We start from the raw sequence: 20,856 nt of genomic DNA on the forward strand, positions 1-20,856 counted from the left end.
TTCCTGCCCATAGTTAATGGTGTGTGTGTTTAACCTGGAGTCACTACTACTTATTAGTTTATTTCAAGACTCAACTCATTGTGTATAGATTCTTTAGATGACTTTACTCATCATGCTATCTATCATTCTTCATCGCCAGTGTTTATAGTCTTTTCCTCTATTGGGAATATAATTGCTTTGTGGGGGAATATGGACTCTGTTGATGTGCACGGGTATAGACATTGTATATATGGGAATGTATATATTTACATTGATGTGTATATATAACTGTATGCATATGTGATGTATGTATTTCCATTGGAATATAATTCTTTGAGGTCAAATACTATAATTTATGGTTTTCTTTGTATCTCAATGCTTAGTAAAAGTGTTTCCCACACAATAATTGTTTTATGCTTGTTGATACATTGATTGAATTCACAAGTCAATTAACTTAATGTGTGCATATACACACATGCAATGTATGTATGTATATACTTATATGTATCTATATTTGTATATGTATATGTATGTATATGGTCTTTTTTCCCTTAAAGTAAGTTTCACAATGATCTGTACCATTCAGTGCTGCTGTAAGTAGTTGTTTTTAGTTAATTGATTTTTTTTAATGGAACGACTTCATTAGTTCTTCAAAAACCAACTCATGTCCTTTCCCTTAGAAGACATTCTAAACTATTACAGACCACATTGACCATTCCATTCTTTGACCTTTCAAACTATAAGCTGAAGGGCACTATGTTTTGTTTTGTTTTTTTTAATAAAAATGAAGGGCATTACTTCAGCACTTGATCCTGTACAGATAAGAGTCTTAGAGACTTCTGGAATTATTTAATTTGTCTAGGATTCCTAAGCAGAATAGAACCTTGCCAAAAACAAAAACTTGAATTTTATATCTAATCATTTCCTTCATAGTATGAAGTTCATTGTAAATACTCAGTCCATATGTTGATTGTCTGATGTAAAAACTGGTTAAGATAGAAAGATATGCATGTATGTATGCACATATATACGCATATGTATATATCTACACGTATATACATATTTGTATATATGTATGTGAGCCAACTATTAAGTTCCTAAGTACTTGTTTTTTTTTTTTTGTTTGTTTTTTTATGGATATATTTGTCTATGGTCTACAGATTTAAAGGAGTTTGATAATTGAGAATTCTTGCTGCTGACACTTCTATAATGGATCTTCTTTCAGATAGATTAGAAGAGACTTATCAATACTAAGTCTAGATGCTGTTCTGTTAAAGGACAATTTGAAATTAACTTTATAACCAGTATAACAAATACACACATATGCACACACAAATGTATGCTTGTGTATGTGCATATATCTGTTTATATGGAAACAGAGAAGATATTTTGTCTATGTAAGATACATGTTTATATCTAGTTATGCATTATATTTATATCTTATATAGTTATAGATACCTATAGCTATATATATATATATATATATATATATATATATATAAAACATAGATCATATCTACATTATATCTATTATATAGAAATCTTTAAGCCCTATGCAGTGGTTAATTGAGGAATGGTATAATTTGTCATAAAATAGATATTTCTTTTCAGTTTGCTTTAGACTTACACTATTTAGTGCAACCTTTCCATTCAATAATTTGCTAAGAAAAAAAAATCAATAATTCTTCTGAATGAGGACAAAAAGAGCCCTTCATGGATTGGGAAATTCAAACTAACCACATGCTGGTGAGGTGGGAGCCTTTCATGCATTATTCTCTTCATTCTATTAGGAAGGAAATAGAAAGACAGGGGTTAAATGACTTGCCCAAGGACAAAGAGTGAGTCAGTGGCAGAGCTGGGAATAGAGCCCACTTCTGGTTCCCAGTGTACAGTTTTTCTCAGTGTGCCATAATGCCTTTCAGATGGATCATTTCCTAAAATGTATTAAGTTGTTAAAAATGCAATATGGGTGTTGAATTGCTTTCCAGCTAGCTATATTCTCCTGTATTTTACTAATGCTATCATTGGAAGCTATTCTGGTGGTCATATCAGTGGTTCACCTTTCTCTCTCTCTCTCTCTCTCTCTCTCTCTCTCTCTCTCTCTCTCTCTCTCTCTCTCTCTCTCTCTCTCCCCCCTTCTGATTCTATCTCTGTATTTCTCTATCTCTCTGTCTCTCCCAATAAAAATTAAAAGAACATTCAATTGAACACCCAACATGAATCAATGGTTCTTTGGTTTCATGCATTTATATTTAGCTGGATTTAATTAGGAACAATGACTAGGCTGAACTTCAGTAAAGTATTAAACATCTTTGTAATAAGTTTTGAGCGGAAAACCCACTAGTTGGAAAAGAGTAATGGCAACGGAGGGGAGGAAAAGTGATTTATCAGTATCCAAAGAATGAAATGTTAAAGCTCTTTGCTAAATCTCCTGCTTTTTCTTATAGATATGATTGTCTCTTGACTGCAGGTTTATAGGAGTTTGATAATTAGGAATTCTTGACCACAGACATTTCTATAATGTCTTCTTTTTGAGATGAAGTAGGGATTTTCATATACATGTCATATAGCATATTATAATTGAAGTATTTGGTTCTATTCTATTCAAGGCAAATTGAGATAAACTCCATGGCCCATGATTGACACTAAAATTCAACTATGCATATCTTCAATGTGGCTTATCTATATTTATGATGAATTGTCTTCACACAATTTGATCATCAATTCCTTAATAGGAAAGATTCCATCTTTTCAATGTCCTACAAATCTGGTTCATAGTATTCTGAGATATAGTTCAATAAATATCAATTGTTTTGCAGTATTTTATATTAATTGATTTTGAATTTGTTATAGGAATTTCATTTAGTATTAAGTGACCTAAGTTCTAATTAAATAGGACCCCCAATCAGCACACTGATTGTAAACATTATCTCTTATCATGTATTTTAAAGTTATTTCAAATTACTCTAGGCTCAGTGGAAATTTGGGAGCTAACTAATTATTGCTTGTAGCAATAATAAAGAAATGGTCAAATTATATTTGTAAAACATGAGATACACAATGTGCTAAATAAAGCATGTACCTTGGAACAAGAAAGACATGAGTTCAAATCATGTTTTTGACATATATAAGCTAAGGGACCACAAATAAATCAGTTATTTTTAAATTACAAATGAGTTGTCAATCTGTATCAGTGAAAAGAATTCCCAGATTACATGAATGAAACCACAGGTGCTGACTATATATATATATATATGTATATATATATATATATATATATATATATATATATATATATATATATATATATATATATATATATATGTATATATATATATATATATATACATATATATATATATATATATACATATATATGTATGTATATATATATACTTACATACACAAATTTGTCAAAAAAAAAGGCATTAGAAGAGATATGTAGTATTGTCTGTGTATCTCTGTCTTCCTGTCTCTGTCTCCTTCCCTCCCTCCTCTTCCCCCCTCTCTCTCCCCCTTTCTCTATCCCCATCCTTCCTAAATGCATATAAGGCAATGTACATTATACCTAGTCATAGCTATAATGTTTGTGCACGTATCTCCCTCTCTGTGTATATACACAGAAAAGAAAACATATAAACAAATACATGCACACAAACATATCTATAGAAACACATATATGTATTAACACACAAATATACAAATTCATTTTTATGGATATTTACACAATCTTTTGGGATTTTTTTGGTCTTAATCTGTCCTTATATTTGTGTAAATTAACACCCATATATCCAAATTGGCAAGTTATTTGTAATTTAGAATCCTAGGGAATTACCTGGGGCTTGAGAACTGAAGGTACTTTCCATGATCCTATAACTAAAGTGTGTCAGAAGCAGAGCTTGAAAGCATATTTTTTTTCATGGTTAGGAGAGTACTCTATCCACACCCTTCACACTACCTTTTACGTATGTAAAAGCTGGAGGGATGCAGTTTGGGGAAAAGCAGGATTTTTGATGGTCTTTATCATTTAAATTCTCACCAAATCTATTTCTGTGATTACTTTATAAACATAATAACATGTAATAGATTATGCACTATATAATAATAGCTTGCATTAACACAATACTTTGTTATTTGAAAAACTTTGCATATTATCTTATTTTGTACTATCTTATTTGATCCTTAAATCAACTCTGAAATAGATATTATAGGTATTTATATCTACCAGAAATTATATTTGATGATCCAAAAGATATTTTGCAAGAATTTGAAAATATTCTAGTGAAACTTTTCTGGAGAAGTAAAGACATATGTGTGTTTTGGTTTTGTTTATTTTTAAGCCTAGTCAGCATTAAATATCTAGCTACATTAATTCCTAAGTGCAACAGATATAAAACTTGAAAATGGTGAACAGAATATTATACACAGTTGGTTCTGGTAAAGTCATCACTCTCCTCAGTAAAAGGAAAGATAAAATTTAAATCTATCCCATTTAGTTTCAGCTTGAAAATTTGTTACTAATCAGAGTCACATCTTCTCTTCATTCTATATTTTCCTTTGCTTTTTTTTTTTTTCTTTCTATAGCATTTCAATAATCATTGTGCATCACAACAATGCTGATTCAATCTGGTGGCTTTATCTTTTCATGTTGCAGTCTATTTTCAAAGGCTACTGGAGGGCTGGAGCTTACTGAAATCATCAGCCTAACATTTCCTAATCATTATTAAAGGAATTTGGTTATCTGCATGACTTTCATTGACATTTCTTGTCCCAAGTCCTAGTCTGGACCAAATCTCTTTAACTCTCTATAGAAACAAAAGGAATAGAAGCTTAGTTTTCTTTCTCCCTAATTGCTAGGAATTTCCTGGAAGATCTTTAGATGATGGAAAATGTCATAGAACTGTATAACTGGAACCAAAAGAGTATTCAGAGGTCACTTAGTGCAAGCCTTTTATTTTACAATGGAGGAAACTGAAGTTCAGGGAAGTTAATTGACAGGGACCTGCACAATGTGACACTAATCAGTCATAATTTGAACATAGATCTTCAAATTCTAAAAATAGTTATTCTTAAGCAAAGTCCTTATCATCCTATTCATTCCCCTTCACACATATATAATTTATCCTACTAATTTGAGACCTTAATCCTGATATTACTTGGTTATATTGTATATTTTAAAGCCCCAAAATAATATTCTCCCCGCAGACTTGTTAGTGAACTAGTGATTCCATGATACATGTTAAAGCCTATAATTAAAAATTATCTTGGGGAAGGAAGCTCTGTGAGCTTAAGACAGAACCCATTAGTCTTGGTGTTAAAAGTCAGGACTTCAGAGCATTATGCCATTTATTAGCTCTGTGACAATAACAACTCACTACTTTTTGTCGTGAGAAGAAAAAAATATAGCCTGATTCCCAATCTACTGGTCTCTTATTCCATTCCAGATTTAAAAAAAAATAATATATATACATATATATGCATATATAATATATATGTATATATGTATGTATGTATGTATATATGTATATATGTATATATATATAATATGTATATATATGTTCTTTATTTATTTTTGTTTTCTCACATGTATTTGTATGTCATGTCATGATATCTATAACTATTTTGTCAGCATATCTGTGGTATACAGCACAATATCTGACACACAATAGGTATTTAATAAGTGATTGTGATTAGTTTATTGTGAATCTAGATGAAGCACCAGTATTGTTTTTCTCTGAGATAAAGCTGGAGACATTTTTTTTTCTTGAAAAGAAAATAAACAGATTATAAATGTAATTTTTTTTCAAAAATTTCTTCTAAATTAAAAGAATGTCAGTATCTTCATTAGCACAGTGAACTGAATCTTGGCTTAGACAGGAAGTAAATAATTTAGTTTGGAATATAAGGGTAGAATCATTACTACTTAATTTCATTCAGAATACAGTTTTGCTAATCCTCTTGGGTCTTTATCTCTAAATCTGGGTACACTCAAGCAATTTCAATGTTTAGAAAAATAATTTATTCAAAAGAAGCTTTCTTGTCATTGCAAGATTTTTCAGATGTCTCACTAGTTTAACTGCTATCTAAATGAGTTTTGTTTATTTTCCTTGGCTTTTTACAAAATATTCTAACTCTGTCCCAATGGGTCATAGAAACTACTGCCCAAGAATCTCTTATTCCAGCTGACAAGACTTCATTTACCTATTATTTTATTTCATAAAACACTAATAATTTTCTGTGCCCTAGCATAATCCTAACCTCATGTTCTCTTTGAGATAAAAACAAACAAATAAACTAATAAATAAGCAAACAGATAGATAGAAAGACAGAATAATGAAAACAAAGTATGAACTCAACACCTTATTGTGTACTAAATAGTTTTAGCTGGGGCACATAAGCCAAGCCTCACATTCACAATATACAAATAACCATTCTAATTCCTGTTGTTTTCAAATTAATTTATTTTGAAACTTGTTGGCACCCTTCTTTCTGATTAAGTAGACAGTCAACCAGTCTGTAGCAAGAAACCACAATTAAATATTAGAGAAAATCTATTAAGTTCAAATATTTTGCTCAGGACCTAACTTAACTGTGGTTGATTTACATATCATGTTCCTTATTATTTTTTTTTCCAATCAGGTACTTGTGTAGGATCCTATGCAAAATTTTAATTATAATATTGAAATGACTGGGGAAAATGCATTTTCAAAGAGCTTTCTGACAATAAAAATGAAAAATAGGCATTTTAACTTACAAATTTAATTTGTATGTAGATTTATATGAGATATCTATGAAAATTGTATGTTCATGTAAATCCTTTCCTTATGAAATACATTGGGTGAAATGTTCTGGATTCATAGACTATCTTGGCATTTTAAATATTAATTTTTACTTTTTATCTTCTAAAAATAATCTGACTTTATTGTGAATTTAATGTTATTAATAAACATATTTTTGAAAATAAAAAAGAAATATACTCTTTTCAGCATTAACTATGGTAATTATTTTAACAACTATGAAAGAATAACTTAAATGGAGTTACTACCTTTTTTTTTTTTTTTTTTTTTGATGCTTTCAGTCAGCTCTTCCTGAGGGCAAGAGTTCCCAGAAGCACTAAGTGAATTGTCCAGAAGCTATCTAAATGACAGGAGAAAAAAATCTGAAAAAGTCAACACCTGATCAATATGAGTTGGTGGGGAAGGTTCTTAACCAGGCATATTATGAGCAAGGCAACATTAGCTTTAAAACCAAACAGGAATTTCTACAGTTGCAAGGACAGAAATAAAGGCTGTGTTGAAGATAGTGAAGAACAGTAGCCTATTGTAGCTGAGTTTTGTAAGAGCTTGGGACCTCAATTAAATATCATTCATATGAGAATATATCTTTAATATCCTATATATTTATCCATCTCTCTTCTCTGGATTTTTTTCAGTAGTAACTAGACTGAAGTCTTCAAGCCCATATAGTAAGCCCCATGAACAGATAGTGAAACTAACAGCAGCTTCCTTTCTCTGACTTTGAGACAGTAAGTTTAATAAAAAAAAGCCTCTTTTAGAAGACAGGAACTACTAGCTCTGTCAGTAAAAACTATATGAATGGAGGCGAATAATTTCACCTTTCTGTAATTCAATTTCTGCATATGAAAAAGGAAGGGATTGGACTAGGAGATCTCTGAAGTCCCTTCTTGCAATAATATTACATAATTTATGAACTTACTGTGACACCAACCCTTTATCTTATAATTTTAAGGCTCCACAGGGGACAAAAGGTAACTTCTTCTTACTTTGAAGAAGAGAGAAACTATCATTCAAGATTATCCAGTCTAGCTCTTCAAATTGAAGGAGGAAGAATTTAGGCCCAGAAAGGTTAAATGATTGTTCATGGCACTGAGCTAGTAAGTAAGAGACTGATGTTATAAATCTTTTTTAGTGAAGGAAAATTATTTGCTCCTTTCATTATACAACAATCATCTCTCAATAAAATAATAATTCATTTATAATTCTATTAAAGTTTTAAGAACTACTTTTTCCTAAAACCCCAGGCAATAGGATATATAGGTATATTATCCCCATTTTACAGATGAAAAAACCTAGATTAATAAGGTTCTATGACTTGACCAGATTATATTACTTTTGAGTATCACAGTCTTGAATTTAAATATATATCTATTTTTATTTTAAATCTAATGTTCTTGGAAGAGACAATGTCCCCATAAAGCTCAAAGTCAAGAACCTAATGCATCATTGTGATAATCTATGTGGCAAAACAAAAATGAAAAGAAAGAAAATATTTTTATTTCATTTAGTTGTATTATTTCCTCTTTATGAAAGATTCTTTTTTAAAATTTTAGTAATTTTTTTTTTATTTTTAAAATACATGCAAAGATAGTTTCCAACATTCACCCATGCAAAACCTTATGTTCTAAATTTTTCCCTCCTTTCCTCCCACTCCCTTTCCCTAAAATTTCATTATGACAGCAAATAATCCATTATAGATTAAACATATGAAATTCTTCTAAACATATTTTTACATTTATAATGCTGCACAAGAAAAATCAGATCAAAAAGGGAAATCAAATGAGATAGAAATAAAAGCAAGCAAACAACAACAAAAAAGGTAATGTTGTGATCCACATTCAGTTCTCATAGTCCTCTTTCTGGATCCAGATGACTCTCTCCATCACAAGTCTATTGAAATTGTTCTGAAACAATTTATTATTGAAAAGAATGAGGTCAATCAGAATTGGTCATTTCATAGTCCTGTTATTTCTGTGTACACTATTTTCTTGGTTCTACTTTTTTCATTTTGTACAAATTTGTATAAATCTCTTCAGGCCTTTCTGAAATAATTCTGGTGATTGCTTCTTATAAAACAATAATATACCATCATATTCATATACTATAACATATTCAACCATTCCCCAATTAAGGGAATTCACTCAGTTTCCAGTTTGTAAGGAATTCTTAATATAGAAAATCCCCTCCAGTGATGTAGATTAGCAAGGTATGTAATTTATAGTGATGGGGAGTTTCTTGGGCACTGAGAAACTGTGTTTGCCTATTGGCAAATAGATAATATTTCTTAGAAAGGAACACGAATTCAGGTCTTCTTGACCACAAAGAAATCCCCCTATCACTGATTCTAAACTCATGTATCTAGATTATCTATCCATCTATCTGTCTGTCTATCTATCTATCTATCTATCTATCTATATATATATATATCTATCTACCTTTTGATTTCATCCCTTTTAAAATTAAAATGAAATATCTTTTGTTATAAATGATTCATCAAGCTCAAGTTGTTGCAAAGCTAACTTGACCATGAAGAATACATGTGAAAGACATGTCAAAGACAAATATTGTCATAATTATTGCAACCTAATCATTTATTCTCTTCAAATCTGTCATAGACTAAAGATGCTGCTACTCCTAAAACAAACCACAAAGATAAATAATAGTAAAATTTAAATTTACTAATGCTTCTACTTTTATTATTTATTATGAAAAAACAGGCAATTATTTTCAATTCAGTAAACATTTATTAAATGCAAATACTATAGAAGCTATGAATTTTAAAAAAAACAAATTTTACAATTCCTGTCCTTCAAGATTTTGCTATGCCTGTGTTTGTGCATATATGCACATTTATATTAGTAACAAAATATATGCTTGGTTCGAAAAATTTTATTTAGTTATGTTTAGTTAGAAAAAAGGAAAAATACTAAGAAAGAACAAAAAGGAGAAGAATTTAGGAATTCCTATGTAAATGTAGGGCATCCAGAAATGGAATATTGAGTTCTAAGATTACTTCTCAATTAAGAGAAGTGAATGAGAATGGAAGTCTTTAGAGAAAACACACATACACACACATACACACAAAGACAACTTTAATCTCACTTATCCATATATTTTATATAAAAATTCACTTTCTTAACTAGATAGTCCAGGCACTTCAAGCACTTTATGTAAGCAGAAAGCCTTGGTAAAATATCAATGTCAACTTTTATTCCTATAGATTCTTTGTCTGTCTTTGCAGTATAGCATTGCAGCACTCTCATGGAGGGGATAGTCCAAAAATTGTCAGCTCATAGAGATTACACTTATTGTATTTTCTTACAATTTATTCAATATAACCCAGTATTTCTCAAAGCAACATAATTATAGCAACTTCTCTCTCTCCCCACCCTTTTTAGTTTTCTTTGTTCATTGCAAGAAGAAAGAGCGAAGCTTCCAAGTTTTCGTAAAAGAAAAACTCAGCGGTTGTGAAATTCTCAAGGAATTACATATTCTTACTTAAAAAGTTAAGCAGTCTTGTATGGCTAGAAGATAAGTCAAAGAAATGTGCAAAAGTTGGGAAGGAATTTCCTGTTGATACTAAGAATGAAACAAGAGATGGTCTGTGATGATACCTTGATCTTCCTCCAAAAAAAGAAATTCATTCTTTCTGTCAAAATGAGACTGCATTTCAACAATACCCCTCTTCAGTTTGAAGACTAAGCCATTCAGGACAATGAAGTATATGTAACTTAGGGAGAGATGTCCAACTGATAATAAGAATGCATTGCAACATAAAGTATAATATGTGGTCCTTACCAAGGCAAACTTTCTTCTTCATTCAGTGTATGCTATTTAACTAAGTTAGAAGAAATAACATCTGAAAAGTATTTCACTTAAGGTGATGTGCTAAAAAGAAAAAAGCTATATTATGCATCATGGATACATATGCACACATCTAAATATAACTATATTTTAAGAGTAGGTCAGGAACTAGTGAGATTAAACATAAAGAAACATGTTCAAATATTGGAACAGTCTATTAATTCTTCATATTTGATCAAGGATGAAATTATTTCAAAATATATATTATATAGGATAAGACCTAATTAGTTTAAGAGGAATTCTAAATTTTCAGAATCGGATTACTAAACAAAGAGTGGCAATTTTGAATATAATCATTCACATTAAGTTTTGACTATTTTACAAATTAAATTTATGAGATGTTAAATGGGTCTGAAATCAAAAGAAATACCATAATTGATATACCTAGATATCAAATGTTGTGGTCATATGTTTATAAACATTAGGCATATTCGAAATATTTTGATAGATGTACACATAAAAGTATTTGTAATTCATTTAATAGCATAATGAAATTCTTTGTTATCCATCCTATCATTTTACTGACTTAATCTCTAGACTGAATTAAGAGAAATTCTGAATTTCTTTAATATTTTTCTTTTTCATTAATAAAAGAAAAAGGCTAAATTAAAACCACTAAAATAATATGAAATAGGTTTATAAGTGTGAATACATTTTCCTAAGTCTAATAACTAATAGGTTAGACAGTATAACAAAACTGAAAGAATATAGGATTTAAAATCAGGAAGACTTGAGTTCAAGCATTGCCTATAAGACATTCTAGCTTTATCACATTCTGAGATTATATCTCAAGCGTGACTACATTGACCATCTATTTATCTACATTTGTGGAATAAGTCTTCATACCAATAGTTCTCTCCATTTACTAGTCAAGACCAAAAAAGACACACAAGCAAGAAAATATAACAAAAACAAAACCAAAAGAAAATACAACAGTATATATGGATTGGAAACATTTTTATTCTAAGTTAGATCTGAGATCAAAGTAAATATTAACTGAAACTACAACTTAGTAAAAAATTCAAGTTACTCAATATGTTAGGGAATGTCAAAAGACAAAACATTTGTTTTTATAACAAAGTCAGTGCTGACAGCTGATTAATAGAGTTTATGATTTCTTCATAAAATACATGTGACTACATGTGTAATTTTGTATGAGTTGATAAATTAATAGCTAGCACCTTGAAATTTTAAAAGCCAGTTATTTTAGTCTAACAATATTGCTAATAAGTTAATACAAATCACAACAAGTGTGTTTGTATACAAATCATACATTATGATGGAGCTGAAAGAACATAGGACAAGGAGGGTTTTTTGTTTTCTTTTCTTTTAGTATGGGTTCTATTTGACTACAAAACTATGTGTATAGGTTGGGAAAGTCACTTACCTATTCTGAGTTCGTATTTCTTCATTTAAAAATGGGCAATACTGACAACTGTCTTGCCTCCCCTACTGGATTATTTTGATAATCAAATGAGAAAATGTTTCTGAGAGAGATTTGGAAAATAATTTTTAAAACAAGGTTTTTATTAATATGTTGAAAATAACTGCCTATATCTCTGCTGCTTTAACTCCTGATTGTATCTGAACAGAAATAGGTTTTCACAGTGCTACTAGAAAGAGAAGAGCAAATTTGTTTTTATTGAAAAGAAATATCAGCTTAAATCTATTGGTATAGAATATATTAAATAGAATTATGCAAAATCATGTTACAATTAAAATATTTATTTGCCTGTCTGTTGTAAGACAAAAAGTCTTCAACTTCTCTATACCTCAGTTTCCTCATTTCCTTTTTTTCAATCATCTACAAAATGAAAAAGTTGGATTGAATCACTTCTATGATTTTTGGTAGCCCTAAATATATGTAATAACATGAAATTTCCTCCATGACGCTTAAAATGTTTTATATATTCTTTTGCTATATTTTTATTTTTTAAAAATTTTCTTCCCTCTCCAATAGTACTGAGATTAATAGATTCAGAATTTTATGTCAGATCATAAAGCTTTATATACAAAATCACTTATAAAACATTGTATTTTTTATTTTTTTAATAAGCACAAACCACCTTGAAATGGGGGAAGTAGTACCATATTTATGCTACTCATTCATATGTCAAGAATTTTCATTGACATTGGCAGTTATACAGACTTCCTTTCTTTTTTCAAAAAGTCCTCAGCTTTCTTTCTTCTTTTCTCTAGTATTTAACCCCTGGACATAATAAATAGCTTCTTAGGAAAAGAAAATGCTTATGGAAATAAAATGACTTTTTTTTTTTCCACAAAACAAAACAATTGGGAAATGTCATGATGACCTGATGACAGCTACTTTTCTGATATTGTTAGTTTTATTATTTCTGTTTAATAGCAGGGTAGAAAGTTTTGTTTACTTGCAGGTACCTCACTGCCAAAATGTTCAATTTCAGACAGTCTCTCATGAAGAAAGAATATTTATATTCTGATAAGTTCAGTTAAGAAAACTTTTTTTTTGCTTGTTTGTTTAATGAAAGCAGGGCCCACAGGTTATAGAGCTATAAGGGACCTTAGAAATCATCTAATAAAATTATTTCATTTAAGTATATGAAGAATAGCTAAGGCCACACAGCACAATTATTGAATGATGAGCACATTCAAAGAGACTAACTTATTCAATGTCACAGTTTCTTTAATGATGTAACTGAAGTAAAAAAATGAACATGAACAGTAAATGTGATTTTATATTTATATATATATATATATATTTCTAAACATATGTGCTTTATATATATTTATATGTTTATACACATAAAGCTTTTTTAAGAAAAAAAATTAATTCTGTGTTTTCCAGAATGCTAGCCACAGAATTGGATTTAAACTGAAAGAGACACAGAGACAGAGATAGAAAGAAACAGAGAGTCACAGCAAGAGGAAGAGGAAGAGAGAGAGAGGGGAGGAGAGAGAGAGAGAGAGAGAGAGAGAGAGAGAGAGAGAGAGAGAGAGAGAGAGAGAGAGAGAGAGAGGAAAAGAGGAAGGAAAGAAAAGTTCTATATGTAATGTTAGAGTTGGTCTTATTTAAGTGATAAAACATGACTATTAACTGATGACATCATGTTGGCACATTTGATTTTTAGTATAAATTCCTCTATTCTATTTGAATGTTTCTATCTGGAATGAAGACAAGTACTTCCTTTGAAAAAATAATTGTTTTGACAGACAGACAAAAAGATAGATTTATCTATCAATACTTCTAGTTTATACTATTACATATATAATCCACTTTCCCCAGAAAAACAGCTGAAGTTGTAAAAGTAATAGATGGATATATTTCACACTAGATGAAAGTATTGATAATAGAAACATAAATATGAAAAGTGTTTAAAATTGGGCTGTATAAAGATATTATATGCTTCATGTAATATCCATAATTATTTAAAGGGCCAAGTTACATTAGTGTACTCAAAAAATGTAACTTTAAATGGAGCCTAACTTTATAGAGCCCATGGATGACAAAATTAAAATTAAGTGTGCTATGAGACAAAAAAAAAAAAAAAAAAAACATATTCTCAGGGTGTTTGTTATATCTTGCCCAAGATATTTTGCAGACTAAGAATAGTTTCAAGATTAAGTATAATATGACTTTTTCTTCTTGTTGTTGCTGTTTGTTTGTCTTCAATAGATCTATATTCCACTTTCCTAAGATTATTGATTGAGAACACTTGATTTTTTTAGGCTTCTCTCAACTAAATGTTGCCATTATTGGTTAAAATTTAATCACATTAAAATGTGCCTGTACATTTTTCACCCATAGTACTTCATTTATATTTTACCATATTTGTAGGGGAGAAGCATCAAAATGATCATGGCTCTGCAAAGTTTTTTTAAGTGATTTTGATTGTGAAGTTATATCAAAATCACACATTTTATTTTTAGAAATGATTCTTTTTGGCTAGAATTTTTTTTCTTTACCTCTAACAAACTGCTTCTTTTTTGTTGTTGTTATTTCATTCCATTCTTTCCCAACTCTTATATTTTACTTGAGGTTCTATGATTCTCTATCCCAGCCATTATATTTTCTACTCTTAACATTCTCTCAATTTTCTTTCTCCTTTCCCCTTTCTCTTTACTTTATTATGTAGTTTAACATATATGTTATCAAAAGAATCTGAAGCAAAGCAGTGAGAGGCTGTAGAGTCTAAATTAATAAAAAAAGTCTGACAAGTTTTAAGCCATGTAAGAAAACTATATATGTATTTATATGAATTTCTAACTCATTCTCCTGCATGCAATAAAACACAGGAAAAAATCCAAGTAGTAATTAGTCTTTGGCATATCAAACATCATCAGATCTAAGAATTGAGAATGCATACTAGTGGAACCTTCTTCAGTCTCTTTTAAGAACAATAACAGTTTTAAACATTATATCTTTTAAGTTTTAATTATATCTTTTAAGTTTTAATTTTAATCAAACAGTGCTTTTATATATGGCATTATGATGATGAATTGGTTGACTAAGTGAAACTGATTTATTCATCTCTTTTGGCTAGTATGATTTACAATGAAGTTGTCTCTTTAAGAAGTAATACAGTCTAATCAGATTTGATAATGAGCAATACTTCCTTTTTTATCCTTTAACCCCTTTTTGGAATCAGCATAATTGAAAAAAGTAAGCAGAAATCTTTAATTAGAAGACATTAAAAAATACAACTATGCCACAAAATTTCAAGTATAACTTTACAAGATATCAGAACTCATGGTTACAAATTTGCACAGAGACTAAGCAAAACATCAGATTGACAGTAATGTTGACATTTTTTAATCTAAAAAAGTTTAGTAAACTTGCCATTGAGTAACATATACTTAGCATGAGAAAAGCTACACGTTTTCTGTTATATATACACATGTTCTCTCATTGAAAACTCATGGGTATTTCAGGAATAGTCAGGTGTCTGATCTGTTCCTAAAAGGCAATGAGCATAATAAGCCTGTTCAATAAGTTATAGCTCATTCACCTCTTTCTTGAGTATGTCTTCTTATAACTTCAGGTTTTCTGATTGCCATATGACATGCTGAACTTGAACTATTTGCCCCTTTAAAACCAGCCAGATTCTGCAACTCTATATGACCCATTCTCTTTTGTTCTAATAATTAGCTGTGATATTATGTGTTCCTTTCTAACAGGCTTAGGGGTTCAAGTATAGCAGATAACTATGCCAAAATAATCAGTTTTTCATCATTTTTACTTATTCAAATGCATTTGACTTGGCTATGCAATGAGATAATGCATGACTTTTAGACAAAAATCACAGGTTCTTTAAAGATCAGATAATTTCATGAACTATAGAAGTATAAATAATAATTTATCGTGTCTCTCAGCTACAAAGGTAACCTATGTGTGTGCATATATATGTATACATACACATATCTCTCTATATGTATGCATACATACATATATACATATACATAGATGCCTATATATCAGATTTTCTTGGTACACAAATATACACATGAATATAAATACAAAAGTATACAAAGCTTTTAGTTTCACAGGTAAAAGAAAGCCCTTAACTTTTTTAGTCCATAGTTTAGAAGAAAGTAGCTGAATTAAAGCTCAACATGTTTAACTTTTTTTAATTAATTCTTGATCTCTATAGACATTCATCCCCATCACCCAGGAAACAGCCATATTCTCATAATAAGAACCAAATTCCTGATCTCAATGAGACCAAACCTTTCTCAATGTGAGACTCATCCATAAACAGTCCAAAAATAAATGTCTGCTAATTCCTTCTTTTTTTTTATTTGCTTGTTTGTTTAGAAGACAGAATTTGGAGTGAGAGAAACAAAGTTCATTCTAGTACCTAGCTTTGATTCTATTTTCCAACAGATTTCTTAGGAAAGATAGATGCTGATAGTCACAATTTTGAAGATTATTTTAAGGTAAAAGCATTGGTCCCTATCCTCTTTAGCACATTAGTGTCCTGTTTCCAAATCAAGTTCAAAACAAGTTAAAACAAGTTCAGAAGTAATCTGTCAGAGGCTGTAATCCATACATGGAATAATTTTACAATGTTTCAGAGATTTTTTAAAGAAAAAAATAGACCATTATTAGCAGATGTAAAACAACATGTCATGTGTCTTGAAGGAATTCATGCTAAGCTTACTACTGGATACAGTAAATGTAATGTGTGAATATGTTATAAACTCTTTAAGCTCTGGATGGGAACAGCAAGTTGGATAAAATCATCACAACTAATGCCTGTGTTTTTTCTTATAATGAAGTAATAATTTTTAGTCAATGTATAGTTGCCTTTATACAGCACAGTTATTAGATCATTCAATGCTACATTTTCCCTTTTTGTTTGCTATTGGCGTATAGTTTATCTCTTTTTCTAATTATTAAAAAAAAAAACTTACTATTATCAGTCGTCACAAGAGATCCCTTTAATGATCAAGATTTAGATTTATGTTATCCTATTCTGCAACTTCATAGTTAACCACTACTATCACACTCCCAAATATGATGCTTGCTATTTTTTTTTTTAACTCTTCTTCTATTGCCAAAGGTTATCAAACTTCCACAAAGATTCTTGGCTTTCCATATAGAAAGTTTTGCAGAGTCCACCTTTATTCTGCTTTCCTTTCCCTCCCCCCACCCGAAAGTTGGACTACTCATAGGCTATTGGATCTAAAGCAAAAACAAAATGCCATACAGGAAAGCCACTGCACTATCCAGTGAGTTTGGCATCTCAAGGTAATAGAGAAGGCTATGTTGCTAAGCTCCAATCTACGAAAAAAGGGGGCCAGAAGTTTAGGAACCATTCTGTCGGTGTTTTTTTTCCCAGCTGGGCTCGAAGAGCAATTGCTCCCTATCTCGGAGATATAAATCTCGCTGGGAAGTCTGCTCCACTAACACTGCAGGAAAAGGACAGGAGGCTGTCATCAGCTCGCGGTTTTCCCCTTCCCCACAAAGGTTGGTTGTAGCAGGTAAGGAAGTTCAAAATGTAGTGATAAGTTAAGGAGAGAAGCGCACAGAAGCTCCTAACCTATGGAAGCTGGAGAGCTCTCAGAGACTTGCAGGGCACCAGCCTGGCTTAGCAATAGGCAGCGGAGGGAGCTTCTTTAAGACGCGGAAATCTGAGGCTAACATCTGCAGCGTTCGGGTGCACGGGTGGCAACGAGCTGAGAGGTCCAAACGCTCTCAACTGGGCAAAATCAGAGGTGTGTGTGTATGTGTTTAAAGGAAAGGGGGAAAAATCCTTTAAAAAAGAGAAAGACTTCTAGAGCTTCGCGTCTCGGACACCTAGTTTTGAAACCCTCATCCTTGCTGAGAAGAAGAGGGAGACGCGAGGAAGAAAAGATAAACGAAAAAAAAAATGCATACATACAAACACACACATTGAAAAAAGACGAAGAAGAATGTGCACCTTAGCATACCGTGTCCCGTGCAGTGGGCTGCAGGACCCAAGTTTCCCAATCACTTCTTCCTTTACATAGCCCTAGTAGGAAAGCGGGGCGAGAGACGAGAAGACAGGGGAAGGAAATCATAATAAAGTATTTTCCTTACCTCGATCGGCTCCCACGGTCAGCACCTTGGCAATAGGCAATAATCCCGAGATTGTGACTAAGGCTAAGAGAAACTCAGACATTGTTGTTGCCGGGTAAGGCAGCCTGCGCTCAGGGTTGCTTGGCTGCACTCTCGGCCAGGCAGCGGCAGCAGTACTGAGCCCGGAATGGAGCAGCGTCATTTACAAATGTCACTGGAAATTCTTCTGCTAAATGAGCCCAGCCCGTCTGCCTTCTCCCTGCCTGAGGCAGGATTTGGAAGGTGTATGGATGTATGTGTATGTGAGTGTGTGTGTGTGTGTGTGTATGTGTGTGTGAAAGAGAGCGAGTGAATGTGTGTGTGTGTGTGCGTGTGTGCGTGTGAGCCGCTTGTGTGTCTTGACTTTTCAATGCAGAGTACGTCTGATCTTACATCACGCAAGAGGGGCAGTGAGAGATGCCAGAGGATGGGAATTCACTGATTAATCACAGAATCTACCATACACCCCTTTGCTGTCCACATAAATCACATCTATTACTTAGTAAAAGGCATTTAACACAACAGGAAAATACCACCGCAAACTGAAAGCACTACAAATCACAATTATTCGCGTCTCCTTGAAGGGAAAGTAACTCCACGCCGTTCTATGGGGATTTGGGTATTTAGAAAAGGGGGAAATTTCTGCATTGGATTGAACAAGCCAGCCTCTCTGCTCCACATTTAGCAGCCAGCTCGGAATTATCAGCTAGATCATCCAAAGGCTCTCTCTTCTGAAAGTAGATCTGTCTCTCTTTTTTCTAGTGGAAGCGTCATTCTTGAAAAGGAGGAGCAGTAAGCTAACTTAAGCCTTCTCTTAGGCAAATGGTTTCCTCTGCTAAAGAAGTAATTAAAACGCTTAGTAAAATACTCTTTTAACTTTTACCTTCAATTAGCCCTACAGGCAGAGAAGCTTAATTCAGTGACTCAGCAATACATGCATGTGTATATGCATATACAAATATACACAGACATACATATACACATGTGTGCATGTATGTATGCATACATGTATATATCCATGCATGGGCTATATGTGTGTATAACATTCAAGACATTAGCCACTGTTTAAAGGCATAGAGCCATCCACCTATTGGTTTCTATAAATAAGCAATAGTCAAAAAATTGGTGAGGAACACTTGGCATTGTGGTTGTCTTTTTCCAATATTCAACCCAAGATCCAAAATATTCCCATTGTTATAGATTTTTATTTCATTTAATTCCATGATTTAAAAAAAATGCTATAAACCCCATTAAAATGAGTCATTGGTATATTAAGCATTGACATAAATTCTTAAATGTAAAGTGAGGCTTGGTAGATAGGTACATGTTTATCAAACTTTCGAGATTTTAGATTTCTTTATATCAAATGAGCAAAGGGTTTAAATATCTCAACAGTATTAAGGTGATGCTTTCTTCAATGAACTCTTCACCATTTTTATATTGTCTAGCATAAAAGTGGAACAATAATATTATACCAAAGTTTGAAAATCTGGAAGGTGATAAGAAGAAAAACAAGGGAAATATTAAAATAAACTAAAACAACAAGAAAAAAATTAAATATTAGAGAGAGAAAATTAAGATCATAATCATGTGCTGTGTTAATCCAAAAATGGAACCTTGAACTAGTTGCAAAAAAGAATAAACTACAAAGGAAACTTTTTAGATGATTTAAGAAACTTTAGATGACTTAAAGTCATATAAAACTAGAAGGAGCCACAGAAAAACTTGAAAAGGCTGGGGAAGTGACTATATAATGTACTATTTCTTCATTTATAATTGCTATTAATCTATAGACATATCCTTATCTATAGTTATTATTTATATAAAAACATGGATTTTATGCCAATAGCTACCCCAATACTTTGCACTTCTGTATTTCACTTATACTATTAAGTATAAAAAGCATTTAGTGTGTGGGTCTAAATTTAGCACAGAGTTACTTCTTCATTAAAACAAACAAACAAACATAGATTTACAAATAAAACTTGTTTCACAGTCTTTATTTTCCCCAAAATATTATTCAAGATGAATCAAATAGATTTGTATCTATTGCATTATAGAAGAATGCAATCTAATATAAACAGGACAGGGAAGAATCTTAAAAAGAAAGCATAAATGCTGAGAATAACCAGGTCATAAGAAATTTTTTACAAGAAAACTGCCCAACCTAATTTAGTTTGTTATATGCCTTTTAAAATTGTTGGGATACATTAAACACTTTGGGTACATTGATTTAAGCCCTGAATTTCTATATGGGCATTCATCAGGGCAGCCATCCTCTTCCTTCAAACTCTGATTCTAAACTATTTTATAAATTCACTAGCTATTTGTCTCTCCTCTGTGTTTTAGGTAATTCCACTTCTACAGATTCATTAAAAATTAATAACAAGATACTGAAGAAACTCCAAACAACCTAACAAAGACTTTATAATGCAACCAAATGTCTCAATATATTACTTGGGAAATTAGACTTTAGTTTTCCACATCAAGCATATATTTGTGTGTGTGTGTGTGTGTGTGTGTGTGTGTGTGTGTGTGTGTGTGTAGTATGGTCCTTAAGTTATTTATAGTAGATTAAAGAAGAAATATAAATAAAGATTGATAAAGATATAACTACTAGAAAATACGTATTAAAATAAATGAAATGCTATATGTTGA

At 31.4% G+C, this 20,856-nt stretch overlaps 1 protein-coding gene across 2 annotated transcripts in view; it reads right to left on the minus strand.

Annotated features, from left to right (window-relative positions):
- LRP1B (LDL receptor related protein 1B) overlaps window positions 1-18,922 on the minus strand; it is a 2,473,587-nt gene extending 2,454,665 nt beyond the window's left edge. For both annotated transcript variants that reach the window (XM_074301982.1, XM_074301981.1), the window contains exon 1: window positions 18,181-18,922. In XM_074301982.1, the coding sequence (XP_074158083.1) occupies window positions 18,181-18,361 (181 nt within the window). In that variant the 5' untranslated portion in view covers window positions 18,362-18,922. The remainder of the gene's footprint in view (window positions 1-18,180) is intronic.
- Between the last annotated feature and the right edge of the window lie 1,934 nt (window positions 18,923-20,856).

This window comes from Sminthopsis crassicaudata, chromosome 3 (assembly GCF_048593235.1).
Source record: "Sminthopsis crassicaudata isolate SCR6 chromosome 3, ASM4859323v1, whole genome shotgun sequence".
Lineage (NCBI taxonomy): Eukaryota > Metazoa > Chordata > Mammalia > Dasyuromorphia > Dasyuridae > Sminthopsis > Sminthopsis crassicaudata.